Source organism: Phoca vitulina, unplaced genomic scaffold, assembly GCF_004348235.1.
Source record: "Phoca vitulina isolate PV1807 unplaced genomic scaffold, GSC_HSeal_1.0 scaffold53, whole genome shotgun sequence".
In the NCBI taxonomy this organism is placed as follows: domain Eukaryota; kingdom Metazoa; phylum Chordata; class Mammalia; order Carnivora; family Phocidae; genus Phoca; species Phoca vitulina.
In genome coordinates, this window is record NW_022589756.1 from 7,746,440 (window position 1) to 7,773,708 (window position 27,269).

General features: G+C 37.9%; 2 protein-coding genes across 2 annotated transcripts in view; one reads left to right on the forward strand and one right to left on the reverse strand.

Annotated features, from left to right (window-relative positions):
- Positions 1-983, reverse strand: part of CCDC25 (coiled-coil domain containing 25) — a 41,026-nt gene extending 40,043 nt beyond the window's left edge. Inside the window, exon 1 of the mRNA XM_032389034.1 lies at positions 862-983. Within this exon, the coding sequence (XP_032244925.1) occupies positions 862-889 (28 nt within the window). The 5' untranslated portion in view covers positions 890-983. The remainder of the gene's footprint in view (positions 1-861) is intronic.
- Positions 956-26,542, forward strand: ESCO2 (establishment of sister chromatid cohesion N-acetyltransferase 2). Its single transcript, XM_032389033.1, has 12 exons — positions 956-1,013; positions 2,425-2,711; positions 4,007-4,075; positions 4,863-5,700; positions 7,415-7,508; positions 11,532-11,589; positions 14,985-15,111; positions 16,209-16,340; positions 17,190-17,279; positions 17,869-18,012; positions 20,778-20,953; positions 25,147-26,542. Exons 3-12 carry the CDS (start codon positions 4,023-4,025, stop codon positions 25,277-25,279), a joined length of 1,845 nt encoding a protein of 614 aa, XP_032244924.1. The 5' UTR covers positions 956-1,013; positions 2,425-2,711; positions 4,007-4,022; the 3' UTR covers positions 25,280-26,542.
- Positions 26,543-27,269: the final 727 nt, after the last annotated feature.

A 27,269-nucleotide genomic window follows, 5' to 3' on the forward strand; every position in this document is an offset into this window, starting at 1 on the left:
TGTCCTCAAGAAGCTTACACTCTAGATTAAGCAGACAGCATTTAATACCATATGATAAGAGCAATACCAAAGATACACACGGGGTATTAAGAGAGTGCCCCAAAGAGGTTTAGCTAAGCAACCTCTGGGTGGGAGTTAGGTTGGGAGAGTCATTTGTAAAAGATGAGCCAGAGCTGTCTTACGGGAATTAATGCGATTGATCAGGCAAAGGGAACAACATACGCAGAAAAAACGAGGTCAAGATATAGCACTTCCTGGGAACTAAAAGCACGCTCTCCTTGGCTGCCAAAGACAAATCAGAAACACTATCATATGTCAATTTTTGAGATCTGGGACGTCAACTCTGCCCAGTGAGTGGCTGTACCGCCACTCCGCGGTCTTTTTATTGTTTTCTGTTGCATTCCAGGACCTACAACGCTATCCTAGAAGGGTAGGGCGAACTTCCTGGAAGGCAGTGTGGTTGGCAGGTGTCTCCTTTCTCCCACAAAGTGGGTAATTACTAGGACGCAGTCAGAATAAAGGCCAAGGAGGTGGGAGTGACACCTGCGACGGGGGTGTAAAGAAGCCCACAAACTGCCCAATTACAGATAGCGAAGGGAGGTCTTTCCGAGGAAAAACAACTCCCGGATGCAAAGACAGCAGGGGTGATGGTCCATCTACGCCCCCCCAGGCCCTGACAAGGGGCACACGGGGACGAAAGGGACGGACACAAAGTGGGGACCGAAAGGGGGCAGGAAGAAGCACCCACTGCCGAGGAGGAGCAGCTTTAGGATGAAGTTCAGGCTGAACAGCAGCTTGGGGTTCCCGGCTTCGGAGCCCCGCTGTCGAGCAAGGATGGAGGAGGTCACGGCGCCCACTCACCGCTGTTGCTGGTAAAGTAGAACACCATGATCCCGGCGGCGGCGCAGATACTCCAGCGCGAAACACAAGCACTCAACTCGCCAGCTCAGGATACCAGAAAGCGGAGGCCGCCTGTCTTCCGGAACTCCTCGCGCACTTCCGGCGGACGTCGGGTCGCGTCATAACGCCAGCCCGTTGGCGCCATCTTTAATCCTGGCGGGGGGGCGGGGGGCGGGGTACGGAAGGGTGCGGGTGGCGGGGGAGGGTGCCGGAGGGCTAATGGCATTCATTGGTTTGGGAGTTGAAGAAGGAAAGTAGATGGAGCTAGGACAATTCGTGGTTGGGAAACGCAGCGGGGAGATTCTATCTTCTTAAAAGATAAATACCTTTGGCCGGCATTATTTTTAGAATCTCCATCGAGTGGGCTGTCCTATCTTGAGGCCTATATGTTGGTTATATTTGCTACCCATCACCCGCTGATGGGCTCCCTGACAGCATTGAAACCATTTGCCTTCTTCACAGATACGCGTTCACTGCGCCAATCACAGTACTTGGCACGTAGTAGGAGCTCATTTTATTTTGAAATGAACGCGAATTCTTCCACTATTCATATTCTAGCTCCACCACTTGTAAGGCGTTTGTTGGGCACATTCTGTGCTTCACTTACCCGATCTACAAAATGAAGATGAATAGAGCAACTCATTCATAGATTATTTTTCTAAGGTTAAGTAAGTTAACAGGCGTAAAGGGTTTAGAACATAGTGAGCGCTCAACTAAAGTGATTTGTTAATGATATTCCCCAGAGGCATATGCTTCTTGGGGTTTGGCCTCGGGACTGTTCTACCGTTAAAGCTAAGATCGGCCATCTATTACCTCTGTGATAGGGCAAATTCCAAACAAATGAAACTTAGAAATCTAACTGCTTTTGTCAAGTGAGAATAATATTACTTATATAAAGCTCCCCAGCAGTTAGTTTTGACCTGATTATTTCTCTTCACTCCGACAGACTACATTCTATGAAGTAAAGTGCATTCTTTAACTAAATTTATTTAAGACTAAAAATGTGCCAAAGACTACCAGGATCTGGTGACACAAAGATAATAACAGTAGCTGACAACCCGTGGGTACTTTAAGAACCGTACGGCTTCCCAAAGCAAGAACCTAGCTATATCCTATAAATAGTACTTGTTTTCAGGCCCTCGGTTTTAGTCTCAGTAAAATGGGAATGATAATACATATCTCACAGGTTGTGAGGAGAAGTAAATGAAATAAAACTCGTAAAGGGTGTGAGACTGTCTGGCACATCACAGATGCTTAGAGCCATGATTTAATTTTTTTAATTTAAGTTGAAAAATAAAAGATGCTAGAAATCTAACATTTTACTAATAAAAAAAGTTAAATTAATGGACAAAGCTTCAAATGTGAAAGATAACTGCCTCGAGAATCTTGGGGAGGCTACTTTACAAAAACATGCTAAACCAAGTAACCCCAGAAGGTACCTCGACCTCAAGAGGGTGACTTTATTCTGCCGAAAACTACAATTCCCAGAATGCATCTAAACCAGACACCTCCCCCCCCCCCCAGACCTCGAGAACGGAGCCCGGAGCTGCCGCAAGGGATTATGGAAGGCGTGGATTCCTTGCGTGAAGAGAGCATTTCACCTGCTAAGGGCGGGAGAATCTTGGAGACCACCTCCCGGATAGGCGGGGCAACGGCTAGTGAGCGACCAATCACCGAGCCAGCCCTTGGAAGGTCTGAAAAGCGGCGAATCAGAACGCAGCAGGTTCAGCCTTCACGGGCGCGCGGTAATTTGAATACAGTGGAGGAGAAACTGGCTCCTCCAAAGAGAGATTCCCGGCTTCGAACCTCAGGTAAGAGCTGCCGGGGCTGAGGCGTGGGGCGGAAGACTGAGGAGAACCGGAGATTCTGTGGAACGTGCGGGTGAATGTCAAGGAAAAAGACCTTTAGCTCAGGGCTTGGCGCCACGGCGGCTCAAGACCGAAACCACCCGGGGGTTCTCCGCACTTTGAGGTCACCGGGTTTCCATTTTTCTGACTTAGGGTTTCCTTGTCTATCTGCCCTGACAAGGTTCGGGAACAGGCGCGCTTTTCTGTCATATCTTTCCTCATTCAGCCACAGAAGTGTCTTCTCTTAAGCCGCTACTCGACATTGAGTTCCAGAGACCTTGGTTTTCTGTTCCACCTTGAAATCATATTTGTGTATTATTTTTTTTTATGTACCTGATCCGAAGGAAGGAGAAGAAACTACTGAGCAACATAACCAGGCTCTCTCATGCTCGAGAATTAACGTGCATGATTGTGTTTATTTTCAGCAGCCGGAGGAGGTCCAAGTCTTTTATAAACAAGGAACAAGCGGCTTGTTTTAGGCTCTTTAGTAAGATGGGAGAGGATTATGCTAAACCCGTTTTCTTGCTGAACTCTGAAGAAAAAGCTAGAAACGGTCTCTGCCTTCATTGAGCATTCAGGCTGTTGAGGAAGACAGTTAAACCAACAAGAAAATGTGTTAAATGGCTTATTAAGGAAGTGTAGGGTCTGGTGAGGGAGATCAACAAGGAGATATCCCAGTAGAGTATTTAAATTTGGTGTTAATTAATCAGGCTAACTAAAGGGGAAAATGTGTCCTGAAATGGAATTTAAAAAAAAATACTTCCTCCTTGGTAGGATCATTTTCCAGCTTGAAACAGATGTACTAATTATGCTTTTATTTCTTCTTCTTAATTGCTATGGTGATGCAGTGTTTTCCTTTTTTTTAATTTATTGTTTATTAAGTGTTCATTAAAGTGATTTGGTTTTTTTAATAAGCTTTTATTATTTATTTATTTATTTAAAGATTTTATTTATTTATTTGACAGAGAGAGACACAGCAAGAGAGGGAACACAAGCAGGGGGAGTGGGAGAGGGAGAAGCAGGCTTCCCGCTGAGCAGGGAGCCCAATGTGGGGCTCGGTCCCAGGACCCTGGGATCATGACCTGAGCCGAAGGCAGACGCCTAACAACTGAGCCACCCAGGCGCCCCAAAGTGATTTGCTTTTTAAAATACCTCATCCATCAAAAAACCTTTTCAGACTCTAAAAGTGTAATTTTGATATAGTGATTTTTGTACATATTGGATAAATTTGGTTATTATAATTTTCCTATTGCTTTTAGGAGTTCAGTTAAGAAGATGTCAGCTTTTACTCCAAGAAAAAGGAAGCAGCATTCTTCGAACTATGACAAGTGAGTCTCATCCTGTGGTTAGAAACTCTTAAAGAAAAATCCACCTTCTTGTCTTTCTTATATTCTCTCTTCTGTTTCTTAAAATTTCCATTATTCCACTTGTCTACTCCTTGTGGCTATAGTAACATTTTATATTCTAATTCTAATCTGGAAATACTGTAAGCTTTCAAAATTAATTATTCAGTGCCTTTGGAGAGAATCAGGAAGAGCTGTTTTCTGTGACTTGGAAATATATGTCAAATCTTTTGTTACCTTGCTCCTTTCTGTTCTCTTATATAATAATTAACATAGTGTTTTTCATACAGTACTCTTCTGTGAGCAATCCTAGAAAGTCTGTTTACTCAGTGCTTACTCCATGTCATAATAGGAGATAAATTACTCCCCACAGAACAGGCTTGAGGGGGTCAGTTTATTACATAGAATTAATAATTTTAGGAAACTTGTAGCCAGTCAAGCCTGGTGAGCTCTGAGTATATGGCCAAAACTTAGAAATAGGTTTTAAAGCACGTGCACACACACAATATCAAAGCTTTTTTGTTAACAGTGTTTGTTTTTGCAAGCATTATTGGGACTTTACTTTTGAAAAATATTTGAATGCTTTGCTAAAGACATAATTTGAGAATCCTATTGTTAAACTAATAGATAATGTGTATGGATGGGTGTTTGGTAGACAGGATGTATTGTTTTTAGTATGACCTACAGGTATGGTTGTTTATTACTTAGCAGTAGATTGGCACAAAATTGAAGCAAAATGATACTTAAAATTGGACCTTGTTTCTTTTCATAGCCTATTATCAGACATTCCATCAAAGAAATTAATTTTGGACTTTGCTGAAAATATATTTCCATCACCTGATCAAAATTACATTTGCCAAAGCAGTGATAAAAATGAAGAAAATGTACATTGCCCTCAACAGGGCCATTTCCTTTCAAGTCCACTCAAAACAACTAAAAAAAACAGACTTCCACCTGCAAATCAAGGTTCACCATTTAAATCTGCTGTGTCTACTGTATCCTTTTACAACAAAAATAAATGGTACCTCAACCCATTAGAGAGAAAATTGATAAATGAGAATAAGTCCATTTGTCTAAAAACTAATAATGAAGACAAATCTTTTCCCGTGGTGACAGAAAAAATGCAGGGAAAACCAGTCTGCTCTAAGAGGTTGAATAAAAAACCTCAAAAGAGTTTAACTTCTAAATATCAACCAAAATATAAATGCATCAAGCCTCTATCAAAGAATTCTAAAAATCCCAAGCAAAATCGAGTGGCCTATAAGCCCATTGTAGAGAAAGAGAATAATTATTATTCAGCTCAAAATAATCTGAATGCTCCTCGGGTTCTAAGCCAAAAAGTCAAACCACAAGTTACACTCCAGGGTGGAGCGGCATTTTTTGTTAGTAGAAAAAAGCCCTGTCTTAGAAAACTGACTCTGGAAAACAAGCCATTACTGGGACTCACACAAAAGAACATATCAGACGTGATCGAAGATTCTGATGTAGAGACTGTCAGTAAAAGAAAAACTTTTGAGACAAGGCAAGTGCCAAAGTGCTTGTTACTAGAAAAAGAACCAAGCATCGAGCTGCTTCATGAAAGAAGTAAAAATGAAGAGAAATCAATAAAGGTAAAGAAAACCAAATATGTAACTTTAAAAACTAAAACTTCAGTATACATAATATATATATAACATGGTTGAACAAAATTTTATTTTCTTTATAGTCCAAAGGACTGTTTTATGAAGCTGAATAGTATATTTTAATCACTATAAAGAATTTAGGGGCAGGGTGGAATGATGGGACTTTTCTCTCTTTTTTGGCTTAAGGAAGCCTACAACATTTTCTTGCATTAAGGTATGCATTTCATTAAATCCCCTTATTACTAAAGTCCAGAGAAACTTAGCAATTTTTACTTGGTAGTATTTTTAGAAAGTAGAAATAACAAAACTAGGGTACTAGTTTTAAAGTGTATGAGCATATTGCTTTTATTTGTTTGTTTCAGCTCATTAAAGTGCTAGATTCTAGAAAATTTAGAGAAGGCAAAGTATAATTTTTTTTTTATACCTTGTTCTTGCTGGCTAGTCCATGACATTCTGATTTTACTAATTCTTCCTATTTTTCCTGCCAAAAAACACCCCTATATCTTGACTGGAGTTTTGGGTTTCGGTGATATAAGTGTGTAAGTTTATCAAAACTGATCAAATTGTATACTTTATATCTGTGAACTTTATATAAATGTACCTCAGTTTTTAAAAATGCACAATTCAGGCTAGAATTCTCAGTTTAGCAAAACAAAGTGGCAATGGGGGGGTGGTATCTGCATTTCCATCCATCCATCTCCTGGTTAATATTCTCCCTATCTATTTGGTAATAAAGATACAGCATTTATACAGTGACGTGATGAATTCTCTGCAACACTCTATTCTGCCTTATTTTCTTTTCTGAACTTCATTTTGTGGGGCTGGGTATTGGGTTCCGTCTAGTTTTCAGTAATCTTTGGAAGCTGGGCTTTTGTGCATCTTAAATTTGTGGAACTGAGCTCTGCTCAAGATTCTTAAGATTTTGTTAAATACCCACTACTAGTATTCATCTCTCCTAGCCAAGGATGAATCTTCTTTTCATTAGCGGGTACATCACCTTTCCCCAACTCCTTGTGGAGCCCTGAGAAATGGTGAACTGATGCGTTGTCCCATGTCTACTGAGATGTAATGGTCTTGAATAGGAGTTCTACTTTATTCAAAAGGGTTTTTTTCCTTTCCTCCCAAGCTATATATTCTCTAAGTCTTACCAGATAGTAGTGTTAATGAAATACTTGAGAATGTTTCTACTTTGCTTTTCCCCCTTCCCTGCTACTGCCCAACAAGTGGGATTTAGAAGCCTCTCCAGCTACTCCAGAGTGTTCTTTTTTTTTTTTTTCCTTGGCTGCCTGTTTTTAAAGCTTATGACAGAAAGTTGTCCCTTCCAGTTTGGTGGCTGCTGGGGAAAATTTTGCCATTTTTGCTAATTTTTTTTTTTTTTTACTTCATTATCATAGAAGGGATGTTTTATAATCTTCAATCTACCATCTTTATCAGGAAATGTAATACGTTTTTGACAGGATGACAAATTACAGTATTAAATATGTGCACTCTTATCTTTTAAAAGATTATGTACATTTAGTAAATATAGAGGAAATTTTCCTTAAAGTAGTCTGAAAATTGATGATTTACAATCAGTTTAAAAGTGTTAGTTATAATAAACTAGATATTTTGCTTTAGGAATAAATCTATTGGGATTCATTCATGGGATAGGAAATAATTAAGAATTATAAGTTTCCTTTAATTTTCCCCTCATTATTTTCAGGATTCATTAGGTGGAGTAGTTTCTTTAAGAGAATGTATGCCTAATGAAAATAAGTGTTTTCCTTCAGAGGATTCTCTCAGTGAAAACAAGGCAGGTAAGTAAGAGAAAACTTCTCAAAATGAGTTTATTTACTTGTACTGATAATTCATTAGTATCAATATGGAATTATACACAGTAATATGTTCGGGTTTTTTTTATTCAGTATGTGTGCTTGTGTTTGTATCTTTGTGTTTGTCTCAGTGACACTGTTTTCTATGGTAAGCAATGCGGTGCATTTTGAAGACAAGGAGACCTTGGGCCGGAATTTAAGACAAATACTGATGCATAAGTTGGTCTATGCGATGTGGCCAAGTTACTTAGGCTCCCTAGAATTCAGTCTTCTCATCACACCTACCCTACCTATCTTTTACCGAAAATAATAGGAAGGAGTAAAAACAACTTATGTTATATATTTGTGATCAAAGTCCTATTGTAAGTAAGCATAATTTACGAAGCCATAGAAAGGACACTGAATTGGGCATCAGGAACCTTGGGATTTTGTCTAGGTCTGCCACTAATTAACTGTGTGATCTAGGGAGGAGATCTCTAAAGTAAGGGGTTAGTCTTCATTTTTAATTTTCTCTTAGTTCTGAAATTCCCATTACTAACTCGTGGTGTCATTGTTCAAATAAACAGTATTTACTAAACTATGAATATATATAGAGGTTAATTAACATTTTATTTACCAACCAGATTCTTGGTAACTTTACCTTGTTGGTTATATCTGTAATTTTGGAAATAAATTAAAATTCTAGGAGTATATATGTTGACTATAGTGAGAAAACTGCAGTTCATAGGAAGAAAACATAGATAAAACTAAAAGCATAATCTGGAACAATAGCACTTAACAGGACTTAATGATATATATAGAAGGATTGTTCATAATGATGATTCTGAGATACACTGTTAGTAACTAGTATTTACTAGGTGCTGAATATGTACCAGGCAGTGTTAAGTGTTTAGTATGTGTTATGCTTCACATGGGTTGTGTTATTACTGATATAATACAACATGTAACAGAATAATAATGGCTTTCTCTTTACAGTAGTTGTAAAGTTTTCTTTTAATATAAATTTATTTCAGTAAACTAAATTCATTTAAAGAAAAATATTTAATGAATAAAAAATAATACAGATGGCATAAGGATATGGCAAAATTCATAAAGGTAGTATACAAATGGTAAAAGTTGATTACTTCATAATTAGTTTGTAATTTCTCACAACAACTCTAGGAAATGGGTTTGTATGCCCATTTTATAGAAGAGGAAAGAGACTTAGGTTAAGTAACTTAGCCACAGCTGATCAGACCTGTTTTGGCCTTGTTTCTAGAGAATGAGCTCTCTTTTTCAATGCAAAGTTAAAAGTTTGCTTTTTGCTACATAGCCCACTTGCAACATATTTTTCTCTAGGCAACTACTATTTTAACTTTGGTCTTTAAAACTTTTTTTTTTTAAGATTTTATTTATTTGACAGAGAAAGCAGGGGGAGCAGCAGAGGGAGAAGCAGGCCCCCCACTGAGCAGGGAGCCCAATGTGGGGCTCGATCCCAGGACCCTGGGATCATGACCTGAGCCGAAGGCAGATGCTCAACTGACTGAACCACCCAGGCGCCCTGGTCTTTTTTTTTTTTTAAATAGGCTGTTTATTGTGCAATAATTTAATTTTTTAAATTTTTTTATGTATTTATTTTTTTAAAACATTTTATTTATTCATTTGAGAGAGAGACAGAGAAAGTGAGAGAGCACAAGTGGGGTGAGGGGCAGAGGGAGAAGCAGACTCCCTGCCGAGCAGAGAGCCCCATGTGGGGCCCGATCCCAGGACCCTGGGATCGGGCAGACGCTTAACTGACTGAGCCACCGAAGGCGGACGCTTAACTGACTGAGCCACCCAGGTGCCCCAATAATTTTAGATTTATAGAAGAGTTATAAAGACAGTGCAGAGAGTTCCTATATATCCCTTACCCATTGTTACCATCTTATATCTCCATGATACTTTTGTCAAAACTAAGAGACAGGTGTTATTAGTACATTACTACTAACTAAACTCTAGACTTTATTTGGAGTTCACCATCTTTTCTATTAATGCCTTCTTTCTGTTCTAGGATCCGGTCCAGGGTACCACACTGCATTTAGTTATCATGTCTCATTTGTCTCCTCTGGTCTATGACATTTACAGTCTTTTGCTTATTCCATGTTTTTCATGATTTTGACATTCTTGAGGAGTACTAACCAGTTGTCCTATACAGTGGCCTTGAATCTTGGTTTGTCTGATCCTTGTCTCATTAATAGACTGGACCTACAGGTTTTGGGGAAGAATGCCACTAAGGGGAAGTACTCTTCTCACCACGTGACATTACAGATGATGTTAACCTCTGTCATTTGGTTAAGGTCAGGTTTGCAGGTTTCTCCCCTGTAAAATCACTCCTATTCCTTTTCCATACTCTGTTCTTTGGAAGTAAATCACTAAGTCTAGCCCATCCTTTCAGGGAGGGGATTAAGCTCCATCACCTGGAGGGGGAAATATTTACATATTTATTTGGAAATCTTCTGTAAAGTGTTGTCTCTTCTCTCCTAATTATTCAATCTTTAAATGGACTCATGGACACATATTAGTAGGAACTCATAAGTATTTTATATTTTGGTTTATAATCTAACACTACAGTATTTATCCTATTGTTCAGATTGTTCTAGCTTTGACCATTGGGAGGTCTTTTCAGGTCATTCTCTTTGGCATGTCCCGTCCTTTTGTTTTTTTGAGCACTTCTTTATTTTCTGGCACTACAGGGTGCTCCAGGCTCCTCTTGAATCTTCCCTGCCCCAGTCCTAGAATCATAAGGAAACTGGTTCTGTTGTGTTGCTCCTGGAGTGTCATTGCTTCTAGGCCCTGTCAGCAGACAGCTAGGAACTACATGTCTGTATACTAATGCATGTATACACACATATCTCTAGTTGTTCCTGTATCTCTCCATCTGTACATGTGCTAAGTAAACACAAGTTCGAACCTGATGTCTCTGAGTCTAATCCAGTACCTCAGGGTTTATCCCTTTCTTGTTTATCCATAGCCTCCCATGGACAGTGAAAAACCTGGTTCCCACTATTCACTGTCCACCCACTTAATTGTTCAGTCCCAGGACACCTGCACAGTAGTTTCAGAATTGTTAATTCACACTTCTGTGAGAAATACTTACCAGTTAGAGTATGATATTTACAGTCCTTTTGTCTTTAGCCTTATAATTTCTAGTTAAAACAGTTCTGAAAAGTTACTTAGATCAGCTGCCTGTTCTTCCCCTACCTCTTTATTGCAGTTATGCCGTGCATTTCTGATACACTTACATGCATTTGTCCCAGTCTGCATTCCATCTTGGAATCCCCCACCATCACGGCTGATGTTTAAATTTGATAAAGTTCAACTTAATTAATATTTTCTTCCATGTATTGTGCTTTTGGTGTTGTATATAAAAACATACCCAAACCCAAGTTCATGTGGATTTTTCTCTTACATTTTCTTCTAGAATTATATAGCTTTATATTTTACATATAGGTCCATGATGCATTTTGAGTTAATTTTGTTTTTAAGATTTGATTCATTTATTTATTTGAGAAAGAGAGAAGAAGCAGAGGGAGAGGGACAAGCTGAGCATAGAGCCTGACGCTGGGCTCGATCCCACAACCCTGAGATCACGACTTGAGCTGAAACCAAGAGCCAGACACTTTAACCCACTGAGCCACTGAGGTGCCCCCCATTTTGAGTTAATTTTTATGGAAAAGTATTGTCAGGTTTTTTTGCATATGACTGTCCAATTGTTCGAGCACCATTTGTTGACTATCCTTTCTCCATTTAATTACCTTTGCCTCTTTGTCAAAAATCAGTTGGCTGTTTTTGCGTGGGTCTGGTTGGGGCTATTTTGTTCCATTAATCTATGTGTCCTTCTGCCAATACCAGACAGTCTTGATGATTACTTGTTAAGTCTTGAAATGAAGTGACTTGAATATTTTGGTCATACTAACCTTTAAATATTTATGATTTAAAGCTTTGGGTTTATTTTGTAATATAAATTATTGTCCTTTTTTCCCCTACCAGTTTCTCCTGAGTCCATTGTCTATCCCATCTTCAGTGTGTCTTCGGTCAATACAAAAAGGTAGGGATTGCTCTTGTTTTAATGTTGAAGGTTTATTTAATTTTGAGTCCTTTGGGTATCTTTCTTTTTTGCACTATTTACTTTGGAGAATATATTTTTTCTTCCCCACTTAGGGGATATTGAGAATAAGATGAAATCAGGCCCTCTCATAGAAACTTCATAAGAACCTAAGAGTTGAGAGAAGGGAAAAATCTTTATGGGTTTGAACAATAATAATTGCTAACATTTTTTTTTTTTTAAAGATTTTATTAGAGAGAGAGAGGTAGGGAGAAGCAGGCTCCCTGCTGATCAGAGAACCTGACACGGGGCTCAATCCCAGGAACCTGGGATCTTGACCTGAACCAAAGGAAGACGCTTAACTGACTGAGCCACCCAGGTGCTCCATTTTGCTAACATTTTTATACAGTACCTGACCCATAATAAGTAGTTTATATCCTTTATCTCACTTGATTCTTACAACAACCTAGAAGGTAGATACTACTAATAATTCCATTTTCAGCTGAGGAAACTGATAGTAATCCAGTTACAATTGCACAGCTCTTAGGTGCAACAATCTTAGCAGCCACGACTAGAGTCCATATCTGAATTCGGCTATATTGCCTTTCCTGGGTGATAATATATTAACAATAGTTCATGTTTAATGAGCATTTACAACCTTATGATGTAGGTACCATTATTTACCCCATTTTATAGACTAAGAAACTGACCAGAAGAGTGAGTAACTTGCAGCAGCTCAGTGCTCTTATAAATCCCAGCTGAAGCTACCACTATCCTAGTCAAAGCTAAGACTGGGATGTGGGGACGCATGGGTGGGTATGAGCAGAATAGGTGGGAAAGCTCTGGAAAAGAAGTTTCTTGTAGTCTTAACATCTTCCTAAGTGGTTTTAGTCCTTCTCTCCCCACTTGATAAATAACTGGAGGTATCGAGCAAGGAGATTCTAGCTTGGTTCTACTTTCAGGGCACCTCACCTTAAGTCATCTCAGAGATTGGGTTGGGTGGGCAACTTTCCTTTTTCCAAGGCCGTATTCCTAGATTTTTGTACGTTTCCATTTTTTCATCTATGTCTTATTTCATCACTATTTATTGAAGATCGAAACCTACCACAATTAGCTGATAAAAGTGTATACACTAATCTAATCTAGCCTAAATAGATATTAGGATACTATTGGTTGAATTGTTCGAAATTTCTCTTTATGTAGGACCCAAAAGGTCAGATCTCATCAATCCCTTATGGTTTAACCTATGACTTTTAATTTAGGTAGGTTACAGATTCTCCAGGCTCATTGTCTCACATTCATTTTTTGTTTAGCCACTCATTTGGCATTTATAGAGTACTATGCGGTACTGAACTATACTGAGTTTTGGAGCTGTGAAGATAAATAACACATAGTTCTATCATGGAAGTTATGGTTGAAGGAGGACAGGCATTTAAATGAATACATATAATAAAGTGTTAAAATTACTAAGGTAGAATAAAGAGGGGCGCCTGGCTGGCTCAATCAGTTGGGTGTCTGCCTTCTGCTCAGGTCATGATATCAGGGTCCTGGGATGGAGCCCTATGTTGGGCTTCCTACTCAGCGGGGAGTCTGCTTCCCCTCTGGCCCTTCCCCCCGCCCCGCTCATGCTTTCTCTCTCTCTCTCTCTCTCTGTCATAAATAAATAAAATCTTAAAAAAAAAAAAAAGAAATAGATTGTGGTCATACATGCAGGGATGAGAAAAGCTGAGTTCCTTAGCAAAGGTTGCATAAACAAGGGGGGTCAAGCAACCTAGAGAGTGTGTTTTATATAACGGGCATGTACCATTAGTGGTTTGTCAGAGCAATTTAAAAGCATCGTATCTAGCGTTTTTTAAATGGAATAATGCATCTCTCACATTTATTAACAGTAAGTTATTTAGTGAAACTTTTTTGTTTTTAGTTTTATATATGTGTCTGTATTGGTCAAAATATAAAATATATTTCTTACCATGATATTGCCAAATCAGTTGGAAAGATATTCTTCTAGTCAAATGATAACAGGGTAGCTTGGTTTAGCCTTGAAGCATTGGACAGGTTTTTCTCTAGTGTTTTGTTTTTGTTTTTGTTTTTTAGCTTGTTAGTTTTCTCTGAATCTCTTGCTTTGGGCCCTTGGTTTTTTCCTTGCCGACTTTCTCTTCCCTCTACTCTCCACAGATTTTTATTCCTTTCGTCCTTGGAAAACCAAGGTCCTTTCATTATAAGACGAGAGTTACAAACTCAGGGCCTACAGAGATTGGGTGGAGGTTGAAGCCAACTGAAGAATGCATACCTCATCTAAAAGCATGCACTGTGTTAGTTGCATTCTTTGAAGACATAGTGGTCTGGTGATCTTATAGTGTCTCTTGCAATATTGGAAATACACATTTTTAAGTGAAATCTCTAGATTTTGAAATATTGGTAGCTAATCCAAAGTTTTAAACACTGTGTAAGCCAATCAAAACATACCTGCTAGCTGTATTTGGCCCGAGAGCCTCCAGTTTATAACCTCCGTAAGCCAATCCCAACATTCTTTCCTAATGAGAACAGGTTGCCTCAACACCATCTATCCAGCCAAAGTATTTTTTTCCTAAGTATTTGAGAATAGTGGGGTGGTGCATTAGGTATGAGGACAAGTGAATATATTAGCCTCATTCAACTGCCCAAGTAAAGAGTTGTTGGATCATAATATGCTGGTGGCTAACTTCCTGTGGAACTGTGAGGTTCAATAATAGAATCTACTTATTTGGGGCGCCTGGGTGGCTTAGTCGTTGGGCATCTGCTTTCGGCTCAGGTCCTGGTCCCAGGGTCCTGGGATCAAGCCCCACATCGGGCTCCCTGCTCGGCGGGAAGCCTGCTTCTCCCTCCCCCACTCCCCCAGCTTGTGTTCCCTCTCTCACTTGTGTTCCCTCTCTCGCTCTGTCAAATAAATAAATAAAGTCTTTAAAAAAAAAAAATCTACTTATTTGCTGTGGTGTTACAGGAATTTCTTTATGCCTACATGGGTAAACATTGTCCTAAAATTTGGCAAAGCAAAAAAAAAAAAAAATCACTTTTTAAGGAGGAAGTCAACTTAAGACTGCGTATGTGCATCTGATACTATAAATGAGAGTCCCTTGGACTTGGAGTTAGAAGATGAGGATTTGTGTCTTACTGCCACTCTTTACTAGTTACTTTACCTGGAGGAAACTACTGATCCTCTCTGAGCGGGCCTCAGGTTTCTCATAGTTCTGAGCCCTATTACTTCATCAAGTTACCGTCAATAGAGAGCAGTAAAAATTGCAAGGTGCTCTGCAAGTATTATGTACATATCTGTTTTCTTTTCACTGTAATTCCTCAGATATTTTTAATTTGTTAAATAATATTAAATATTAAATAATTTATTAACTTTCATTTCAAAGATCTTTAGTTGAAGAACAGTCTTCTGTGGGATCCGTCATATCTGCTAACTTCTTGAAACAGATCAATATGCAGAAAAGTACTAATACCAGAGATGCAAATAAAGAAACAAAAGAGCAGCTCATCATTGTGAGTAAATTTAAAACAAAGCTCCTCCTGTTTTGTGGCTCTCACATACAGAACATGAAGTCATACATGTTGTCTTAGCATAGTTAACATGGTTTAGAGACATTATGAGTCTTGTAAATGCCAGCTTTGTTGTAGTGATAGCACTTAAAGCTAGTCAAGTAGATTTTCAAACTCATAATGTTAGGCAATGCTAGTAATTTAGTAGAATGCTAATGAATCAGTTGTCTCCGGATAAGGAAAATTATTGTTGATCCACAAAAGATGTAATGAGCATAGCTACACTGTAATAGACCTGGGCTTGGCAAATTATGGCCATGGACCAAATCTGAACCATGGCCTCTAAACTAAGAATAGCTTTGATGTTTTTAAAGGGTTGGAAAAAAGAGAATAATATGAGACAAAAAGAGCCTAAAATATTTTCTCTCTGGCCTTTTGCAGAAAAAGTTTTACAACCCCAGTATTCATTCAGAACTTGGTGTTTTCAGTAGCATTAAATATTGCCTCATGAGATAGAATGGAAGTTAGTAAGCCATAAAAATTGAATATTCCTGACTTTCCTACATTCATGAATTTATCTGTGCTTTTTCTGAACTTTTATTATGTATTTATTTTTTTATCAACTCTTGGGGCAAAGAATTTTAATATTCCTAATCACTTAAGGAAAAAATACTATATAATGAATATACAAGGCCTGAGATTTTTGCCCTGCCTCTTTGAAACAAGGCCTTTACACGGCTCTCATTTAAGAGCTTAATAAAGAAGCACTATTGTTCATCTTAGCTATTATCTTTATGATTTAATCTGATTCCTTCTAGAATTATGGGTCCAGCCAAGGGATCTTGATTTTTTTATACCATCAAAGAGACAGTTTGATTTCTTTCATCAATTTATTGCATTTTTAGGTCTCTTCTCATTCCATTTTGTTTAGGAGATGGGGGAAGAGCATATAGTAACCAGACTTTCATTTAGTATATTACTCGTGCCGGCATAAAAGAAAAATAAGGAGAAATTTGAGTGAGTGGTTACATGAACTAAAATACAGAGCTATTTGTGATATGTTTAAGATGGGCTTTTTCTTTTTCTTTTCCCAATTACAGGACGCAGGTCAGAAACACTTTGGAGCCACCATGTGTAAGTCTTGCGGTATGATCTACACTGCCTCCAGTCCTGAAGATGAACTGCAGCATGTTCAGCATCACTACAGATTTCTGGAGGGCATCAAATACACAGTAAGTCAAAAGTAGTCTTTCAGTTTGTTCTAAAAGTAAAACTGCCTTAAAAGATACATTCCTTTTGCTTAAACATTGAAAAGATATATATATATATCCATAAATACCATCTGCAGTTTTGTTTTCTGAATATTTGAGGCTGACGGTATTTAAAAGCTACCTTTTATAAAAGTGCCAGTTCAAACTTTCTATCCTAATATAAGAGAAGTATTGTTCTAGGCTGAGTGAACACCCTTCATCCTTAATTCTAGCCTTTTGAGCAGAGCTGAACAATTAGGATACAAAACTCAAAGACTTGAGGGAGACCTCACTTCCCTGCACCTCCTCACTTTACTTTCTTCTTTGTAGATAGGATTAGAAAAACAACTTTTCTGTGACTTCTCCAGGCTTTTTCTTTTCTGATAGGAGAGGTTCCATCTTTTTGTCAAGCACCTTTCTAGCCCAGTACATCCTGCTGTTGGCCTTTGTGACTGTTCCTGCTACTCAAATGCATTTCCTTTTTTCCTCTATTTTTAGTGTGGTTTATTAAAGCTCTGCTTACCCTAGCCCTCCCCCACCTTCCTACTTCTAATAATTCATCATTTTTTCTCTATATTCCTATGAAGGGCTCTTTAATTGACTTCATCTTATTTTGTAGTAGATTATGTACATGTCTCCCACTAGGGTGTCAGCCTCCTGAGGACAGGCACTGTATTTTAGGCATCTTTTATTTCCCTCCTCACATCCCTAGAGATGGATTGTGTCTTTTTTATATCATTCATTGTTCATCTTTTTGTTCTCTCCAGACTATTTGATGTTTTTTTTCTCTCTTTTTCAAATTAAACTATGACTTTTTTTTCTTTTTGTCAGGGCTGGAAAAAAGAACGCGTAGTAGCAGAGTTTTGGGATGGGAAAATTGTGCTGGTCCTGCCACATGATCCAAGTTATGCTCTCAGAAAGGTATGGAACATAAAAGTTTTTTAATCCTTGTTCTCCTCCTACTCCCTTTTTCTCCTCTTACCAAGAAATCAACCTAAGTATGAAACACCTTTCCTGAGAGCTAATCCACCTTGGTGTGCATGCAAGGATGACTCTCATAGTGGCTTATACAAAACTAAATTTAGAATTATAAGACAAAGTGTCAGTCAAAGATTAAAGAAAACAGTTATCTGTTTTATCCTTTACCTTCATTTTCACTTGTGAAAGATAAACTAAACTTTTTAATATTGAGAAATTACCCCAGAGTCTTTTTCTGTGTTGGTATTGTCTGCTTCTTGGGCTGGATTTTGAGCCCCCCAGTGAACAGTGAATAAAGCTGAAACAAAATCTCTTCTGGCACTTCCCACTCCTTACTCCCCCAGGAGTCTGCATTTCTTTCTGCTGAAAGTGATCTGTAAAATAGGTTTTTCAAACCCTGTTTCCAGAGTGGCAGATACATGCATCAATAGTGAAATAATTTGGGGAGTGTATAAATTTAGGGAATAGAGGTAAAAGAGGCTAAAATGATAGTAATCATAAATTAATCTCTTTTGGTTTTTAACATCATTAGGTAGAGGATGTCCAAGAACTTGTTGATAATGAATTGGGCTTCCACCAAGCTGTTCCCAGATGTCCAAACAAAACCAAGACTTTTCTCTTCATATCTGATGAAAAGAGAGTAGTTGGGTGTTTAATTGCAGAGCCCATCAAACAGGTATGGTATATGTCTTTTAAATTATTGGCATAATGTGTGAGCAAAATAAAGTAGTTGGGTGAAATCTCAATAAGCATTTAAGAATGCTACCATTGATGACTTTTTTTCCCTACTAAAGTATCCTTGACCATATGAATAATTGAAATCTTTTATTTCTATTATATTTGGTATTTTGTCATATGTAAGCAGAATAAGTCAGTCAGTCTTATGTTCATGTACTCATTTCCATACCCGGACTATAAAATATAGTGATTTTAAATAAGCAAATCTATAGAGCCCAGATGTTGAACATGTGGTTTAGTGCAGGTTAATGTAGCTGGCAAAATAATTATTGTCCCTTAATTAGAATCTATTTTAGGTGCTAATTAGCAATGTTCTGGAAGAGGAGAGGAGTTGGCAAGCTTCAGCTCATGGACCAAGTGTAGCCCACCACCTGTTTTATAAATAAAATTTTATTGGAACACAGCTATGCTTATTTATTTCCATATTATCTGGGGTTGCTTTTGTAACAGAGATCACCTGGCTCAAAGAGCCTAAAATATTTACAACTTGGCCCTTCACAGAAAAAGGCTGCCAACTTTTGTTCTAGAATAGAGATAGTTTTTGCCTTCAAGGAGCTTATAGTATAATCTTTAGCTAGAGAGAATTATAGTTCAAATGTGTTCTTTTTACTTGACTTTATAGTATCCCACACTTACGTCTCCTTCCTTTTAAAAATACTGTTTCAGTATGTCTTAAAACGATACTAGCATAAATTTATCCTATACCTTTGTGTAAGTGCCTCCCTTTCTCCTCTCATTTCTACTTTTTTTTTTCTTAAAGATTATATGTATTTATTTGAGAGAGAGCGCACGCACAAGCAGGGGGAGGGGCAGAGGGAGAGGAAGAACCAGACTCCTAGCTGAGTGGGGAGTCTGATGCGGGGCTTAATCACAGGACTGGGATCATGACCTGGGCCAAAGTCAGATGCTTGACCGACCGAGCCACCCAGGTGCCCCTCATTTCTACTATCTTTATTGTTCTTCCTTATTTTTTTCTTTTTATCTGCTTTTTCATTGTATATATATGTGATATATATATATGTGTGTGTGTACACACACACAATATAGTGTCTCTTGTGGGTTTATCAGAAAATGGAGAGAAAAGTAGCTGGTTTATATTAGTGATCAGTTTGGCCTTTTATTTCATTTTAAAGAAGTAGACTATTTATGTAGTGATGTTAGACAAATATAGCCAAACATATTGTCTTCTACTTTTTCTTATTTCTTATTTCAAAAGCAAAGTTTTCTTGATGGTAGTTAAAACTTAATTAAGTACCCACCTATCAGAACAGCTACATTTAAAAATAGTGACAATACCAAATGCTGGCAAAGATGCAAGGAAACTAGATCTTTTAGACACTGTTGGAATGTAAAATGTTAAGACTGCAAAACATTTGGCGGTTGTTTTTTTTTTTTTGTCTTTTTTTAAGACATATTTATTTCAGAGAGACGGAGAGAGAGTGCATGTATGTGCACACAGTAGGGAGGGGCAGAGGGAGAAGAAGAGAGAGTCCCAAGCAGACTCCATGCCAAGCCTGGCACCAACACGAGGCTCGGTCTCACAACCCGGAGATCATGACCCAAGCTGAAGCCAAGAGTTGGACACTCAACCAACTGCACCACCCTGATGCCCTGGCAGTTTCTTAAAAAATTAATCATATGTTTTTCATATGACCCAGCAATCCTGTTCCTGGGCATTTATCCCAGAGAAATGAAAACTTATTCTACACAAAAGCCCATACCTGAATGTTCATAGCAGCTTTATTTGTAGTAGTCAAAGCCTGGAAACAATGAAAGTGTTCTTCAGTAGGTGAATGATTGCACAACTGGTACATTCATACAATGGAATATGACTTAGCAATAAAAAGGAACAAACTGTTGATATATGCAACAACTTGGATAGATGTCAAGGACATTGTGCTAGTGAAAAAAAGACGATCTCAGAAGGTCACATGATGTATGATTCCATTTATTTGACATCCTCAAACTAACAGAATTATAGAGATAGAGAACATATTGAAGTAGCCAGGGCTTAGAGATGGTGGAGGAGAAAAGGTGGGTGTCACTATACAGAGGTAGCAAGAGAAAGATCTTTGAGATGATGCAGTGGCTCTGTGTACGGGTTAGCTGTGGTGGTGCTTAAATGAGTATACAGGTACGATGAATTGTTCCGTGATATGGAACTATATGCATACATGTACTTACGTTAATTCCTTGGTTTTGGTATTGTACTATAGTTATGGAAAATATAACCATGGGAGGAAACCGGGTGAAGGATACATTATTTCAAAATAGAAAGTTTAAAAAGATCCTTAAATACCAACCAAATTTCATAGTTAATATGCAAAAATCTTTAGTATTACCAGTTTTTCAGGATATCATAAATATAGTTTAGGCTGGAGAGAATGGGAGAAGTTTATGTACTGGATTAAAAGTAAGAGTCTGATTTTTATAATTTTTTAATCCGAAGAAGGAAGTTTCATAATGGTCTGTAATACACTAGAACGTAGGAATATCTCAACACCAGTAGTTTTTTTTTTTTTTTTTAAGCATCGTGTGACTAAATGGATAAGAATTCAAAAAGTATCAGAATTTTAACATTTTTGGTGAAGGTATAACAAGATTAATTTTAGATACTTAAGTCTTATTTAAGGAATGGCTTTTAAAAAGAAATGTGAACTCAACTGTACTGTTAGCTCTAGATGCGTCTGTATATCATTGCAGGCCTTCCGTGTCCTTTCTGAACCAACTGGTCCAGAATCCCCAAGCTCTAAAGAATGTCACCGGGCTTGGCAATGTTCAGATGTACCAGAACCTGCAGTCTGTGGAATAAGTAGAATCTGGGTCTTCAGACTAAAACGAAGAAAGCGCATTGCACGACGATTGGTAGATACTGTCAGGTAAGAAATAAAATAAAATGGATCTAGACCCAGATTAGCTTTCCCAGAACCTTTGCCGGCTCATGAGTCAAAGGGAACGATGTTGTTAAGACACTTCTGTTTAAATACTACCAAAGTCAGGCTAAGGCAAGTATACTACCAAAGTCAGGCTAAGGCAAGTGTTCGCACTGGGGGAAAAACCCCACTAGATGTACTCAATTTAGGGCACAACATTCCAAGTGTGAAACATGATAGCCCAGTGCTCATCAAACTACCCTGCGGTAAAAAGCTAGTTTAATTATAGACCGACACTTTAATAAAATGAGATGAATTGCTAGAAAATGAAATAGAAAAACAAAACAGAAAATACAAGCCCACATTTTTATTAGATTCAGCAGATGTAAATAAAAGTTAACACTGCAATAAATACAATTTCTACAAACAAAATACAGGTTTAAAAAAAGAATTACAGAAATTGTACATGTTCATTGACTAGTGTGTGACCAGGTATAATTAATGAAGACTTAATATAATTCACAAGTGTAACTAAATGGAAAAGTGAGTTAGCAAGGCAACCCACAAAATGGGAGAAAATATTTGCAAATCACTTATCTAATATATCCAGCATATATGAAAGAACTCTTACTACACAACAATAAAAAGACACATAGCCCAGTTTCAAGATGGGCAAAGGATTTCAATACACAGTTCTCCAAAGAAGAAATACATAAGGCTCCTATCAAGGATTTGCAAACCAGGGACGCCTGGGTGGCTCAGTCAGTTAAGCGTCTGCCTTCGGCTCAGGTCATGATCCCAGAGTCCTGGGATCGAGCCCCACATCGGGCTCCCTGCTCAGTGGGGAGTCTGCTTCTCCCTCTCCCTCTGCCTGCTGCTCTGCCTACTTGTGCTATCTCTCTGTCAAATAAATAAATAAAATCTTTAAAAAAAAAAAAAGGATTTGCAAACCAAAACCACGATGAGATACCACTTCACACTGACTAGCATGACTATAAATTTTTTTTATTTTTTTATTTTTATTTATTTTATTTTTTTTTAAGATTTTATTTATTCATGAGAGACAGAGGCAGAGGGAGAAGCAGGCTCCCCGCAGAGCAGAGAGCCCAATGCGGGACTTGATCCCAGGACCCTGGGATCATTGAGCTGAAGACAGATGCTTAACCGACTGAGCCACCCAGGCGTCCCTATAAATTTTTTTTAAAAGGGGGAAAATAACAAATATTGGTGAAGATGTGGAGGAAATTGGGATCCTTACATTTTGCTGGTAGGAATGTAGAATGGTACAGCTGCTGTGGAATAGTCTGGTAGTTTCTCAGAAAACTAAACTTAACCATATGACCCAGCAATTCTGCTCCTAGGTATATACTCAAAAGAAATGAAAGCATGTGTCCATATAAAAACTAATACATGAAGCTTCATAACAGCATTATTCGTAAGAGCCAAAAAAGTGTAAACAACCAAATTCATGATTAATGGATAAATACAATGTGGCATTTCCATACAATAATACAATGGGATCTTATTTGGCCACAGAAAGGAACGAACTATTAACCTCTACTACAACATGGATGAACCTTGGAAACAATATGCTAATTGGAATAAGCCAGTCACAAAAGGCCCCGTATTGTATGATTCCATTTACAGAAAATATCTAGAACAGGCAAATCCATAGATAGAAAATAGACTAGTAGTTTCCAGGGACTAAGGGCAGGGTGAATGGAGAGTGACTACAGATCGGTACAGGGTTGCTTTTTGGGGTGATGAAAATGTTCTGGAATGGATATTGATAGTTGCACAGTGGTGTGAATATACGAAAAACCACTGAATTGCACACTTTTAAAGGGTGAGTTTTATGATGTATGAATTGTATATCAATAAAAAATTGTGATTTGCCATTTTAAACTCCCAGGTTCACACTTGGAACGAACATTTAATTACTTGAAATTTCTTCTGTGACAAATGAACTTACTTCTTGCTTGTTAATGTACCTGATCTAGGTTGGCTGGATGAGTTTCACAAAACTTATTCTCTCGACTTCTATTCCTAAGATAACAGGTTACAATCCCGTGACCACACTTTGACCAGACCAGGGACCATGCTTTGAGTAGCACTAGTCAAGCCTGTTGAGTCCTATACACTTTTTTTTTTTTTTTTTAAAGATTTTATTTCTTTATTTGACAGAGAGAGCACAAGCAGGGGGAGTGGCAGGCAGAGGCAGAGAGAGAAGCAGGCTCCCCACAGAGCAAGGGAAGCCCGATGTGGGACTCGATCCCAGGACCCCAGGATCATGACCTGAGCCGAAGACAGTCGCTTAACCAACTGAGCCACCCAGGCGCCCCGAGTCCTATACACTTTTTAAGAAAGAACACCCAAAACCACTGTGGGATCCAGTGTTGGGCCATAATCCTAGTCTCCTGCACATTCCTTATAAAGGGGAACAGTGAGAAAAATTAGTGTCTGTAAAGATTTTTATTTGACAGTTAATTATGAAATATCTCTACTTTCTGTATTTTATGTTAGGAGATGCATACATTTGGCATGGGGAATACCAGTATCTAACCTAGCTCCACCAGTCTGTAGTCCAGTGCTTCTCAAACGTGAAAGTGTGTATCAATCACCTGGGGATCTTGTTAAAATGCAGGTGTGATTCAGTAGGTTGGGGTGGGGCCTGAGATTCTGCATTCCTGATAAGCTCCCAGGGGATGATGAATGTTGCTGGTCTGTAGATCGTACTTTGAGTACCAAAGCAATAGGTTATCTATAAGCAATAATGAATAAAAATTAAGTTGCCTTTAACGGAGAAATAAAAACATTCATTTGAGAACACATCTTTCTTCTCACGCCCGGGAATTGAAGATACAGGTAGCATAATTGGCAGCTATCCTGTATATGAGGAGTCTTGGGCAATATATATTTAAATCCCCACAAGAGTAGAATATTGTTCATGGTTGTTTTACCTAAGAAGCAACTGAGGCTCACCTGGGATTATTAGTACACGTCTATACTGATAGGTGAATAAAAGGACAGAGTTAGGACTCAAACCCACAGACCTAATGTTCTTTCCATAGCTGATATCACTTATAAAGATAGTAAGACCTGTTTAATATTTTGCTTTGGATTCTAGTAAATTTAGCAATAAACTTTGTACGAAATTACATAGTATACCATATGCTTATGTCTTCTAATTGAATCCAATCTTTAATTTTTTATTTTTTGAAATAATTTCAAACCTATAAAAGAGTACCAGAAATAGTAAAAAGAAGTCCTTATTTACCTTTGCCCAGGTTCATCAAGTTTTAACATTTACTTTCTTCCTGAATTATTTAGAAGTAAGTTATGTACATTATGCCCCTTTAGCCCCTCATACTTCATTCAGTGTGTATTTCTTAAGACCAGAGATAAAAGGTTAGTCTCTTTCATAAGCATACTTCAGTCATCAAACACAGGGTATTTAATGTTAATATAATGCTTTTATCTGACGTATAGTTCATATTTCTGTTTTGTCATTTGTCTTCAAACGTCCTTCCTAGCATTTTTTTTTCCTGCCAGGATCACATTGCACGTAGTTGTCCTAGCTCTTTCATCTTCATCTGCCTTCACTTGGAACAGTTTCTTAGTCTTTGTCTTTTATGGCATTGAAGAATTTGAAGAGTACTGGCCGGTTATTTTTGGAATATCCTTCAATTTTGTTGAATTCTTTTAAACATTTCATTTTATTACTTTTAATCCTAGTTGAGCTGGGTCAGGAGAGTTGTGGTCAAAATGCAGGTTAGCTTTTGCCTCCTTAAAGCTCTGAGCGTGTGGTGTGCTTGAGGAGAGTAGTTGTTGGTTAAAATTGTTGATGGTGGTTTTTTGGTTTTAATGAACTGTGGCTTTTAGTCAGCAATATTATCGTCTATTCCTTGCTCATTACCATGGGTCCCCTGGAGTCAGCTAGATGGTTTTTACAGCTCCTTTTGCCTCTCAGCAGAATTTTTTCTGGACCTCAGTTTGCTCCTCTGTGAAATGGTATCATTAGACTTCCATCTCTAAAATCTAAGGCATTAAATCACTTTATCACTTAATTTTTATTTTAATCAAGAGTATTTAAAGAGATTGAAATTTTATATTTGGATTGCTTTAAAATAAATTATGCTAATGGTTAGTTGGAATTTTAAGTTGGTTCCATTGTTAAATTGTCTTTTCCTCTTCTTTAGGAATTGCTTCATGTTTGGCTGTTTTCTCAAGATTGACGAAATAGCATTTTCTGACCCAACACCAGATGGCAAGTTATTTGCAACCAAATACTGCAACACCCCTAATTTCCTCGTGTACAATTTTAGTAGTTGAAGCCATGTCTACTATAGGACAGTTACTGTGTGGATGAGTTCAGACGGCCCCACATCACATAATATTTAGCAAATATCAAAATAAATATACTAAGACACACACATACACAAAAACCTGTATCGGTTTTGTTCCTTATGAATTGAAAAGTGAGGGATAAATTTGTTGAAAATTATCTGGGGATTCAAAAAAAAATTTTTTTTTGGATAATATATACTGACTAGCACTGGAATCCTTAATTATGAAACTTTGTAGCTATTACTGGAAAATGACATGCCTCCTACATAAAAACACTGACAAAGCAAGGTGGTTTCCACAGATATGTGACCACTTACCTTTTATAAAGCACACTTTTGCACCAGGATTACCTCATGCCCAATCAGAAGCAAACAGCAAAATTTAAAGACAGGCAAATAATTTCCATGCCCGGTCTTTAAAGGTAATTCCTGAATTCTGTACACAAATTCTCACTTTATAGGTATTTGGCTGGAGCAATTCAGTTTGAACAGATTTAGTAAGTATTTTGAATTTTTAATTTGTAAGAGGGCTTTCCCCTCTTTATGGTAAAGAATGAGTAAAATTTCCATATCCTTTTATGTAGAACAGAATTCTGTAGCTTAAGGTTTTAATCCTTTTGAAAATCATATTAAGCAAAATGTACCTGTCATCGGATCCAAATACAGTTAAACGTAGTAATTGCACTATTGTCATTTCATGACCTTTGGGAGTGTGAAAATGCTAATTTGTGCTGCTTACCTTCAGTGCGCTTGTTGCTGGGGATTGACGGCATTAACAGAATGGACCCCCAGTTGGATTAGATGATTCCTATGGTTACATTTTTAAAATTTTTGCATGTTTAAAATACATCTGACTTGTTCTGAGGAGTCTGGCTGCCGTGCTGACAAAGTGAATAGTAATATATAACTGAGGTCAGTAAATCGATGCATGTAGGTGGATGGGCCAGAGAATGTGATGCCATTATGTAAACACACCTCAGTATGCACACATTTTTCTAGTACAATTCTTGGATACTTACTTTGAAGAGCAAAGAATATTGTTTTGATTCTAAAATTCATGTAACTGCTTACCTGGCAGTAGGATTCTAGGGAAGTAGTTTTCCGGGTTATAACTCTGTAGAATCAGTTCATCCGCATTCTTTTATTTGCCTGTAAGTTAACATGTTCCCAAAATTTAAAAGCCTGGATTCCAAAAAGAATATGGAAGTGTTAAAATGTGTGTAATATGCAAATATTTTAATGCTGTTCTCTGCACTGCTGTTTTTGTTTTAAATATTTTATTTAAAAATTTTTATTAACATTATTTTGCTTGCTTAATGCTTTGTGATGAATCAATTAAAATTCCTTTCAGTGTTCTCTGTCTGTTCTCTTATACAACCAAATGTATTGATTTTCTTTCCAGATTATTTTTGTGATTATAGAAACAGTACATGCTCATTGATTGTAAAAACCAATCATTGAAAACAGATCCACACGAAAACCTGCCCACTGGACGTTTATAGCAGCTTTATTCATAATTGCTAAAACTTGGAAGCAACCAAGATGTCCTTCAGTAGATGAATATACATCCAGACAATGGAATATTATTCAGTGCTAAAAAGAAATGAACTATCAAGCCCCAAAAAGGCAGAGAAACCTTAATATTACTGAATGAAAGAAGCCAATGTGAAAAGGTTACATACTGTATGATTCCAACTGTATGATAGTCTGGAAAAGGCAAAACTATGGAGACAGTAAAAAGATCAGGTGTTTGGCGGGGAGGGAAGGATGAATAGGTGGAACACAGGATTTTTAGGGCAGTGAAACTAGTCTGTATGACACAAAAGAGTGGATACACTTCAAACGTTTGTCCAAACCCATAGAATGGACAATACCAAGAGTAACCCCTAATTTGTCAGTGTAGGTTCATCAGCTGCAACAAATGTCCCACTCTAATGGGGGATGTTGATAGTGGGGGAGGCTGTGCATGTGGGGGG